This window comes from Mytilus californianus, unplaced genomic scaffold, assembly GCF_021869535.1.
Source record: "Mytilus californianus isolate M0D057914Y unplaced genomic scaffold, xbMytCali1.0.p SCAF_7, whole genome shotgun sequence".
NCBI classification, from domain to species: Eukaryota; Metazoa; Mollusca; class Bivalvia; order Mytilida; family Mytilidae; genus Mytilus; species Mytilus californianus.
In genome coordinates, this window is record NW_026262723.1 from 28,121,385 (window position 1) to 28,133,894 (window position 12,510).

The 12,510-nt window shown below is 32.1% G+C and overlaps 1 protein-coding gene across 1 annotated transcript in view; it reads left to right on the forward strand.

Annotated features, from left to right (window-relative positions):
* The window catches only part of LOC127709658 (uncharacterized), a 29,567-nt gene extending 17,329 nt beyond the window's left edge, over positions 1 to 12,238 (forward strand). Inside the window, exons 4-5 of the mRNA XM_052215272.1 lie at positions 7,428 to 7,524; positions 9,877 to 12,238. Coding sequence (XP_052071232.1) covers positions 7,428 to 7,524; positions 9,877 to 12,158 — 2,379 coding nt within the window. The 3' untranslated portion in view covers positions 12,159 to 12,238. The remainder of the gene's footprint in view (positions 1 to 7,427; positions 7,525 to 9,876) is intronic.
* The last annotated feature ends 272 nt before the right edge of the window (positions 12,239 to 12,510 follow it).

The window sequence follows — 12,510 nt, forward strand, 5'->3', positions numbered from 1 at the left end:
ATACATACTCAGCCACATCAGATCGGTATGGGGACTTTGCATCTGATGCTTCTTGTAGCGAGTTTCAAGCTCTCTACATTCTAAATACTTTTGCAATAAAACTTTGAATGGTTCATAATTATTTTGCCCTTTAAAAGGAAACGTTACCCCTATCTTATATACCCTAGTGTCCGCTAGCAATTCAAATGTCTGACACCTTATCCTAGTCGAAAAATTCAGAAAAACCTACCTTGTATTAATTGTATCTATTTTTTCCCGTCCAGAATATGCATGAGATACTTGCTACTTGACGTGATGAAAGTAACAAGAATAATCAGCTGATTAAAAGATGTTGTACCAACTGATAATACTGAGTTGACAAGCCATAAATCTTGATTATCATCAAAAGTTTGTTTCGCTCATTGAGATTTAAAAAAAACCCCAGTTTTACCAGGTTTTACAGCAAGGTATGTTAAACCTGAATAATTTAAACGCTTTGTCCTCCAGAAACAAAGTATTTAGTTTCCAAAACACGAATGAAAAAAAGAGTAGCCACGTTAATCTTTGTTCAACTATACCTGTACGGAAAAAGTCAGCGTGGTGATCATGCCCCCGCGTGATCATACTTTCTTACTCTTCTTTCTCTCCTATTTCATTATTTTCCCGAGTATCCAGTTATCTTCTCTGTCTTTATGTTCGTGAAATCAAGGGAGTTATTGCCTTTAAATTAAGGATGGCAACAAGTACTTGAATACGCAAGCATCTATCGATAGTATCAAGTATCAAATACCAAAATGATGATCGACTAATAGGTTTCCTGTTATGAAATTGTCTCTTTCTCCATAAAGTTTACTTTCTTGTAAATGGTCCTCGTAGAATTAATAGTTATCGCTAATTAGTTATAGCTTACACAAGCTTCGTTTATTTAACATGTGATCATTTGTTGTTAAAAATATCACGGAATACTTGTGTTTGGAATTACAAGGGAAGTCCCGATAGATATCATGTAAACTAAAAGGATACACACGAGAGCAGCTTAAATGGGCCTACTTAGAGGGGTATACGCAATTTCCGCTTGGTCAGAAACACCAGAGTGAAAATTCTTGTCTGCCATCCTGTTAATTGTAACGTCGCTATCCCGAATCCTTCTGAAATAGTTTGCTAGAGAAAAAGGAACAAATTTGTAGCTCGCTGTGGTGGCCTCAATGGACGTTTAAACGCATCACAAAACGTAACTGTTGCTTGATCAGGTTTAACTTTGTGCTTTGTACGAAATAACTTGCTACCCTCATGAATTATAGTCATTTCGTACCTAACCATTTCGCACCCCAACCCCTAACACCCCCCTCTTTTATATCGTACCTCATGGAAGATTTGTATGATTACCATTTCGTACCTCATGGAAGTTCTGTATGTATGCCATTTCGTACCTCGTAGAAGATTTATATGGGCGGTAGAGGTCACAAGAAATGCTTAAAATTTAAAATTGGAGCACCTATGAGACAATGTATAGGAATAAAGTCAATAAACGAAATTTTTTGAAATCTGTAAAACTTTGTATTTAAGATATTTATTTCAAATATTAGCTACCGCTTTAGTAACAGTTCACATTTCTGCCGATAACACTGATTTTGTTACTTTGGTATAAACTTGTGACTTAAGGCACGCGCCGTACTGGCGTACTGTTTTAAAAAGGAAGCATTCTAATCAATTGGGTTAAAAATGTTTATTGAATACACATGCCATTTGAAATTGCGACGTGTGCCTAAATATTGAGATATATTCAATTGACTATCGTAAGATGTAGTTGAACCTAAATGTATATATCATATGCATGGATTTTTTCAAAATTATAATACATTTACAAAATATGCAATACACACTAAAAAAGATATTTACTAAAAGTTTTTGAAATTTGAAAGGTTAGATATAAAGAAACAAATAAATGAACTTGTAATTTCTCAAATTGAAAAAAAAACATAGCAAGTTCTTGGATTGGTCACATTAGGTGCAAATTCGTATGCAAACATTTTTATTCATGGCTTCCTTCTTGGGTGAATATCAGCTTGTGTCCCTTTTCACTACATTTCCTGACAAAAACAACTGTTAATAACTATAAAAACAGTTGCAGACAATTATTCCTTTGTTGGTTAATTAACCTCATATTTTTAGAGTAGAAACAATTTATTAAGGATAAATCCTGCAAACAAACAAAGTGTAATTAAAACTATTAAAGTTTCCAAGTGCTGTTTAATCTGTTAATCAAAACAATTTATTTATGTTATATACAGAAAATAATAAAATCATCTCAAAATGTTTTATATCTTAACAAAATGATAACTTTTACAAATATATGATACGAAATAATAAACTTGTATTTAGTCCATGAGGTACGAAATGGCAAATGCATTTGGCCCATAGGGTACGAAATGGTAAATTTTGGGTACGCAATTGTAATTTTGGGTACGAAATGGCAGAGGTACAAAATGGTCAAGGTACGAAATGACTTGCTATCCTCATTTATATGTAATAGATTTTTTTGTTGTATAGGTTATTGTTTACTTAATTAATACGTGTAGTAAATGAGCTATCAATTATGGTATTTATTTCATTTGACTAATATCTAGTACAAGATAACAAGGAAAAGGGTTAAACGTTCATTAGACACTCTTAAAACGTTAAATGTCCATAATTGATTTACTATTTTGTACATATTTTTCGAAGCGAGTACTCGATTATTAATTCCTCAGGATGTCATCCTACTAAAATGTTAACTTTTGACCATTTTTCTTTTTTAGTATCGGACAGGAAAGCTATAATATATTGATTTTTATTATGAAAACTGTAATATATCAATTTTTATCATAAACACTAGAATATAACAGGTGTATAAGGAGAGAAACTGTAAACTGCACGAACTAACGGCCATATACGATCTATTGAAATTAAAAAAAAATAAACCCTCAACTGCCTGCTCAAAGACATTTTTCTACAATGCCAAAATGATCGAAAGCATTAATTTAACCCTTCTACATGTTCTAGTGGTTTCTTATTTTTACTGATGTTTGACCAATTCTCGCAGAAATGTGCTTGAATTGTAAAAACTGTTACTTTTCTTCTCCAGCAAAATTGGTGAACAACTCCTCATAACAGTTATTGTCATTAAAAAGTAAAATAACAAAAACACCGAACTTAAAGAAAAATTCAAAACGGAAAGTCCTTTATCAAATGGCAAAATCAAAAGCTGAAACACATCAAGCGAATGGAAAACACCTGTCATATTCCTGACGTCTCTTGAACAATTGTTAAGCAAACATTACATGAATACTCTGATTGAAAGACAAAACGATCATCAATTTGAAATATACAAGAAATGCAATGTGTATGAACCAATAATTTGACTACTTCAATTGCCCTTCAACAGCAATATTTCACTTATCTAAATGATTTTGTCTATTGTTTTAAAAATTATAATTGATTGGCCATAATTGTAAACAGCAAATAAGATTATCTATACATGATCTGCAAAAATGACAATATGATTTCTAATACGATTTTTTGTCCCTCAACATGTTGAATACGTTATTTTTATACCATTTTAGCATATTCTCATATTGTCTTGCAAACTGTAAGATAGACAGAAACTGGTAAGACCAATATAAAATCTACTAAGAAACTAATATGAAAGAACCAAGAATGACTCTCATAAGAGTTAAGTGTGATTAAATAAAACATTTTACCAATTGTAGCATTTTCGCCTATCATCCTTAAAATTATTATTAATATACATCAACAGTTTACATAAAAATGAAAGAAAAGTAAAAAAAAAAAACAACATACAAACATACAAACAACCAAATGCCGTTTTACTGTTTACTATGGAACGCCACAGCTGTCTTATGTGGTACTCTGATATTACGTTATGTTGTTTTATTATTACTTGATGATATTTTGTCTTACATAATATGGTTTTGACATTACGTAATGATGTTTTGATAATACTCAATATGGAATAGTCATTACTTAATATGGTTTTGACATTACTCGATGTGGTTTCATCATTATTTAATGTGGTTGTGTCATTAGGCAATGTGATTTTAACATTATTTGATGTGTATGTGGCTTAACGTAATGTAGTTGTTTCATTACATGATGTGGTTTTGTTATTTCGTAATGATGATTTGCCAATTCCTTATATGGTTTAAAAATTACATAATGATGTTTCAAAATTTGACGATTTTACACTACATGATGTGTTCGTTCCAGTATTTGATGTGGTCTTGTCATTCTTTGATGTGGGTATCACATTGCTTGATGAGATAAAACCACGTGACTATTTGATTAAAACTAGTTCTATTTTTAAAACCGATTTCCATGTTTTATTTGCCTCGGATGAGTATGGCAATCCATCGAGTTAGAGTTCAAATTTAAGTTCGGGTTGCTGTTCGAATTAATCTTCGAGTTAGTCTTCGATTTAAACTTCGAGTAATTTTCGATTTCGAGTAAGAATTCAGGTCATAATTAAACTGAATTAAAGTTCGAGTTGAACTTCGAGTTTGAGTTACCTTTTTAGATAGAGTTCGAGTTAGACTTCGAATTTGAGTCTCATTTAGATTAAGATTTCGTTAAAGAAATTTAGATAAGACGAGTTAACATTTGGAGTTATCTAATATGAGTTCATATTTAAATTGTCTATCGCGGATCAAGGGCTTTAGCTAAGGCTTCCGAAAAAAAGTGTTAAGGGGTATGCGTACAAAAGATAAAACATATTACACTAAACAAAACACCACATAGAGATCGAAATAAAGTTAGATATTGTGTGATTGCTAATGAGACAACTATCCACCAGAGTTTAAATACCGTGGATGTAAGCAATTATAGGCACCCGTAACTTATAACTAAACAACTTACGAAAAAACAAATATGACTCACATGAAACAACGACAACCATTGAATTACAGGCTCCTGACTTGGGACGAAACATCCAAGAATGTGTACGTGGCGAAGTTTAACATGTCTGTGAGCGCTAAACCCTAACCCTACCATGGGTGAATAGTGTAACAGCACAACAAAAAATGACATGTAATGAACAGCTGCGCCATGAGCGCATGATACGCCCGTCATTTTTTCAATGAATAAAGTTCAATAACTTCTCAATGTTATATCAGAAACTTATGAAAAACTAAAGGGAGGTTATCTTAATAGATATAAACAGTCACCAAAATACATTGAAGATAATGTCCGAAAACTGGAAAATCACCCATTTTTTATGAATAATATCCCATAACTCGGAAATGTAAATTCTAAAATTTATAAAAATTGAAATAAAGCTTGCGTCAATAGATATAAACAATTCACCAAAGTTTCGTGAAAACTTCTGAAAGCGTTTTTATGTTATTGTCCGAAAACTGGAAAATCCCCCTTTTTTTAATGAATAAAACCATATAACTCGGAAACGTAAAATCTCAGATTCATAAAAATCAAAAGGGAGCTCACGTCGATAGATATAAACAATTCACCAAAGTTTCTTGCAAAGGACCACATCAAATACAGGAACAAACACATCATGTTGTGTAAAATCGTCAAATTTTGATCAATCATTATGTAATGTTAAAGCCATATGAAGAATTGGCAAATCATCATTAAAAAATAACAAAACCACAACATATAATAAAACAAATACATAACGTTAAGCCACATACACATCAAGTAATGTTTATAAAACCACATTGCCTAATGACACAACCATATTAAATAAATATGAAATCACATCGAGTTATGACAAAACCATATTAAGTAATGAAAAAACCATATCAAGTCAATACGAAACCATATCATGTAAAATCGAAATATCATTAAGTAATGACTATTCCATATTGAGTTATATCAAAACATCATTACGTAATGTCAAAACCATATTATGTAAAGACAAAATATCATCAAGTAATAATAAAACAACATAACGTAATATCAGAATACCACATAAGACAGCTGTGGCGTTTCATAGTTTACTGGAGTTATTCTCCTTAAATGACAAATTGTACATAATATTTGCGTTTTAAGTTCAAAGGTCTTTATCCCTTTAAAAACTGAACAAATTTGAACCAAACTAACTATGAGTTATGCTAGGTATGTGTATATTTAATATTGTAACTTATCAAACGACCTATCAACCAAACCAACATGATTAACAATGGAACGTAGTGATTAAATGCAAATACATAATTTTATATAAAATAAAACATGAACTGAAAGGGAAAATCTGACAGTAGCAAAAGTGCTTAGAACTTGAAGATGATTTGTAAATTCAAAAATGTTTAAAGACGATCCCTTTTTGCTACACTCAAATTATAAGGATAATATGTATGAACTTTTCATATTTTGTGGAGTATCCTCAGAACAGAAGTAGATAGAGAAAAAACTGTAAACGCCAACATTGATGAACAGGCAAATAGGTTTGATAGTTGTCGATAGTTGTCGGAATTATGATGGCTGTATAGGAGAGAACAATTTCAAAGGAAAGAAATGGTGCGGGCGGACAACTTTCAAAGACTTATTCTTACATAATGAGCCATTCATGATCTTTGTAGCCTCTTTTACCGACCGAGTCTACATAATAACATTGTATATAGTTTCTTACTCGTCCGTCCGTCAGTCAGTCCATCCTTGTGTGTTAAGGTTTTCCTTCTACATGTTCTAGAATTAACAAGTTGAATAGGTCGGACTTTTTAAAATCACAAGCGTGAAAACCGGAAAATATCGTGTGTTCACTTAATCCGATTTCGATATAATACATTTCGCAATAGGGCATGTCCAGTATTTGTTATCTGAATTTGTCCAAGTAGAAAACACACTTTATTCTTAGACGGCCATGTTGATCTTTGCATCATATAAAAAGTCTTAACCTAACAAATGTTTAATCTTGTAAAGAGTTTATGTTATTCTCAAGATACTTTATTTTTGAAAATTCAGTATTTTCAAACATTTGGATTGCAGTCAATTCAATAATGTGTTCGACCTTTTCAGATAGGGCCATACGGTTTTATTACATACAGATAATAACAAATAATGAACAGTGACTTAACTTATCTTAATTGACTGTAAGCAAATTGCCTGAACAGTACTAACTTACCGCAGTAGATAATTCTAATAATTGACTGACAAACTGAACATGACATCATGATTTAATGTTCAGTCTTTTGAGACCTGTTCAGATAGCTGTTTCAGTTGAACAATGGTGTATTAGCGATAGTGATCGATCAATTACTATTTCTGAATTATACACAGTAATTGGTTTATGGTACAATCATTTCTGTATTAATTGTTTTGATGTTCAGAATTATATGCTGTTCTTGTTGATCTCATAAGTGGTGCAAATGGCAACTTGTGTATAGACTGTTGAATTCGAATAATATGATTAACACCGGTTAATGTATTAATTTTAATAGGCTGTGAAGAGACTTGGTGGTCAAGATATGGATGACGAATGTAACGAGCTAAGATCAAAACATTTAGACCAATCGACAGTACCTTGGAATATTAGAGGTAATATCTTGGACAAAACACTTTAGCATGAAGTGTAAGTGATATAATACTTATATCATATATTTTTTTTTAAATCTTCAAAGATATATACTTAACCTGAGTACCATAAATTATTTGACCTTATAATATGCAACAAAATTACTAATCATGCACTGCGAGTAATGTTTGATTTTCACTATTTGTTGTAAAATGTGATACAGAGTGCTGTGCAAGTTAAGTTGGAATTGGATTAAGACATATATATCTCAATAACATTACAGTACTACCTACCCTGAAATGATGGTCAACCAGAAATATCAGTGACAGCCAAAATTTTAGATCAATAATCACCGAATAAAATATTTGTTTGCAGTTTATACATTATAGATTCATAACTAATGTAAACAAAAACGTGCACAGAGGACAAAGTTTTTTTCAGAATCAGTTCATATTATCTTCTCTCAACGTTGTAACAGTTTTCCCTTAGCATCCGGTCTAGCTCCTTTTCGAGTTCATAGATATGCTTCGGTTTTTCTTTATTGCGTTAAGTTGTCTTCTTTGTCGATTTAAGAGACTTGAACATAAGTAAACTACTGTTGCCTTCGTTTAGTATGCATGCTAGGATCGGTTCAATAATTCCTTAACATAATAACCACCACAACCTCGTTTCTTATGATTTTAAGACATACCTCTGTGAACAAATTATGCATAAAATGATAGAAAAAAAAACATTTCATAAAACATAGCAAAACACTTCAACATGATGAGATAAGTAATATTGTCATAAAATCCGGTAAACTGAACTATCTCAGACATTTAATAAACTCATCATAAATACAAGGATTAAACAAACTATTCATATCATGTTAGTTAGTTTATGGCTTTATCCTTAAGTCTAGGCCAGCGTCAGGACACAGTTGGTCACTTTGATTTTGGTTTCAGATTTAGTTTCAAGCTCTTATTTTGTACATAAAAGAATCGTTAAAACTAATGTGTGGATACATCCGGAAGTGCAGATCTGCATTCAAACTTTAGAAAGCCATTGCGTCTTAAGTTTTCCGCTTCAATTAATTTTGGGTAAGATGCATTGCGATTCTGAAACTAATCACTTGTCATTAAGAAATGTTGTTAGGTCATTCAATTTTTAAGTATCTGCTTGAAAGTTACTGGCATATATATTTAAACACAATGTGCAAAATGTAAGCATATTTACATGCATAGATAACAATGTTTTAACAATTTCGTTTAAAATTTTGAGATATCGTCGTGTGAATCTTATAGTGTTTTATGTCCACTTTTGATGAAAAAATGGAGATAGCTATATTTGATATCCAAGTGCAATGGTATATTTCCCTGTACAACTATATAATACGAGATGTCTACACTCTACGATTGTTTTGTCGGAACTACACTGTTCTATCTCCACACTCCCATTGGTTTATTCATCTAGTTAGTTCAGAGAAAAATATTTCTATAGTGTTGTATCTCCACAATTTTTCAGATATTTTTGCTGTAAGATAACTGTTATCAAAATTATCTTGATAGTATTATGCTTAAATTGTGTGCCTGGTTTGAACTCAATCTATGAGCAATTCTTAGTAAATCCAGCAGTCCAGAATTGGGGATATTACACAGTTAAGTAATCCATGGTCTATCTCAAATAGAAATATAGGGATAACTTTCTAAAACAACATTGTTTGTACTGTTGTGTTCTATCTCCAGAAAAGGGGATGGTACATTTATCTAAGTTGCTTGTCTATTAAAACAAAACAATCGAACAAAGAGTTACTCTACATGTACGTTAATTCGATTCCTATTTATTTTTGTATGTCTCAGTCAAATGTATATGATATTGAGCTTTTAACCATTTCACCACTATAACCAAATGAGAAATTCATCATTATAAGATTCACACGACGATATTCTTTTCAGGTAAAATATCGGAAGTCTTTTTCTTTAAAACAAAAACCTGACAGCATTAGTGTCAAACAATTCAAACATCTTAACCATGCCGTGTATCTTGTGTTTGAAGGCTGCATTTATGGTTATTTTTGATGAGTTATGCACACATGAATCACTTTGTAGGATTTACATTTTCCTGTGTATTTTGATAAAAGTTCCCAAAGCTTTGAAATGCATCTTTTCAGAAAAACACATAGTTAATTTTTCTCATTGATTTAATGGTATCTCAATTGCATGTTATCCTCTGGATTTTGATTTACAATATCTCCTTTTGTTTCAGTATGATTCAAAACATGGTCTGTTTGAGAGAATGAAGGAAACTATTTGAATATTAACTTAGAAATCATTTTCATGTTTCTGATATTTTCGAAATGACCAAATTTGAATGTAATTGATTTATTCATATTTCAGTTCAATTCATTCAGATATTGGATCAGTGGCAGAAGAATGATATCAACTTTGTAGAGACTAATGCTGCAAAACATGTGCTTGAATGTATCCAGGAAAATAGTTGTGTCACAATTACAGCTAGTTCTGGTGTTGGGAAAACAGCAACCCTCCAACATGTGGTGTTGAAAATGGCAGATGACGGGTATGATGTACTACTTATAACCAATCCACATGACATTGTTAAGTTTTATAATCCAAATCAGAAAACTTTGTTTGTTATTGATAACTTTTGTGGAACATATTCTATCAACCAGTCTGACCTAAACAATTGGGAACCAGTTATGACGCATATTGAAGGACTAATTCATGAATCACTCATAAAAATTATTGTGGCCTGTAGAATACAAGTATACAACGATAACAAATTTAAATCGTTGTCTATTTTCAAAACCAACGTATGCAACTTGTTATCAGAAGATTTACGCTTGTCTCAGGCTGAAAAGAAGTCAATAGCAGAAATGTACCTTGACACAGAAGCTACAGAGATTATCCAATATAGTGATTTATATGAATGTTTCCCTCTTCTCTGTAAACTTTATCGTGAAAACACTAACCTCAATATTACAGATTTCTTCCGGAATCCATTTTCAGTGTATGAAGCAGAAATTGAACAGCTCAAACAGAAAGATTTTTTTGGTAAATACTGTGCTCTGGCGTTGTGTGTCATGTTCAATAACAGATTGAAGGAGGAAGTGTTAACAGAGGAGATCGATAAAGAAACAAAAAAGATCATAAAGAGAACGTGTGAGGCATGCAGATTAGATAGAAGTACATCAAGATTAATCTTATTGGATGAACTTGATTCACTTGCATATACTTTTTTGAAAAAAGAAGATGGCGTTTACAAAACTATACATGATAAACTATTCGACTTTTTATCTTATTATTTTGGGAAACTAATAATACAATGTTTGATTAAGAATGCACACAGTTGTTTTGTCAGCGAACGATTTTTATTAGAAAAAGAAGAAGACATGGACCAGTTTATCACTGTTGTACCACCTAAATACCATCAGATGTACATACAACGAATGATTGATGACTGGTCTAATGGTAAACTTTTAACAGTGTTCTCTAATAAAAATATTGACAAACCAGTTTTCAGACACAGATTACTGTGTTTTGTGAAAAAACTTGATATGTCATACCAGAGACAATTAGCCCAAACTAATGACATCGTACAAAAAAATAATGCATTGTTACATTGTTGTTTTACATGTGACTTTCCTTTAATTCAGTGGTGTTGCTATCATGGTGTAGATGTTAACCAATGTCGATTGGATGGTGTAAGTCCTGTATTTGTTTCATCACAGAAAGGTGATATTGAAGCAGTGAAGATGTTATTGGAAAACAAGGCAGACGTTAATAAATGTAAAGACAGTGACGTATCACCTCTTTTTATGGCTTGTCAGAAGAATCATATAGAAATCGTACAACTGTTACTTGAATACAAGGCAGACGTTAATATATGTATAGATAGTGACGTAACTCCCCTGTTTATGGCTTGTCAGAAGAATCATATAGAAATAGTAAAGATGCTACTTCAATACAGGTCAGACGTTAACAAATGTAAAGAAAGTGACGTATCTCCCCTGTTTATGGCGTGTCAGAAGAGTCATATAGAAATCGTACAACTGTTACTTGAATACAAGGCAGACGTTAATATATGTATAGATAGTGACGTAACTCCCCTGTTTATGGCTTGTCAGAAGAATCATATAGAAATAGTAAAGATGCTACTTCAATACAGGTCAGACGTTAACAAATGTAAAGACAGTGACGTATCTCCCCTGTTAATGGCGTGTCAGAAGAATCATATAGAAATTGTACACCTGTTACTTGCATACAAGGCAGACGTTAATATATGTACATATAGTGACGTATCTCCCCTGTTGATTGCTTGTCATGGGAATCATATAGAAATAGTAAAGTTGTTACTTGAATACAAGGCAGACGTTAATATATGTAAAGATGGTAAATTGTCTCCCCTGTTTATGGCTTGTCAGGAGAATCATATAGAAATAGCAAAGCTATTACTTGAAAACAAGGCAGACGTTAATATATGTACCGATAGTGACGTATCTCCCCTGTTTATTGCTTGTCAGAAGAATCATATAGAAATAGTAAAGTTGTTACTTGAATACAAGGCAGACGTTAATATATGTAAAAATGGTGAATTGTCTCCTCTGTATATAGCTTGTCAAGAGAATCATGTAGAAATCGTAAACCTGTTACTTGAATAAAAGGCCGACGTTAATAAATATGTAAAAATAATAATGTATCTCCCTTGTTTATGGCTTGTCAGGAGAATCATAAAGAAAACGTAAACCTGTTACTTAGATACAAGGCAGACGTCAATATCTGTAAAGATAGTGACGTATCTCCCCTGTTTATGGCTTGTCAGAAGAATCATATAAAAATCGTAAACCTGTAACTTGCATACAAGGCAGACGTTAATATATGTAAAGATAGTGACGTATCTCCCCTGTTTATGGCTTGTCAGAAGAATCATATAGAAATCGTAAACCTGTTACTTGAATACAAGGCAGACGTTAATATGTGTACAGATAGTGACGTACCTCCCCCGTTTATAGC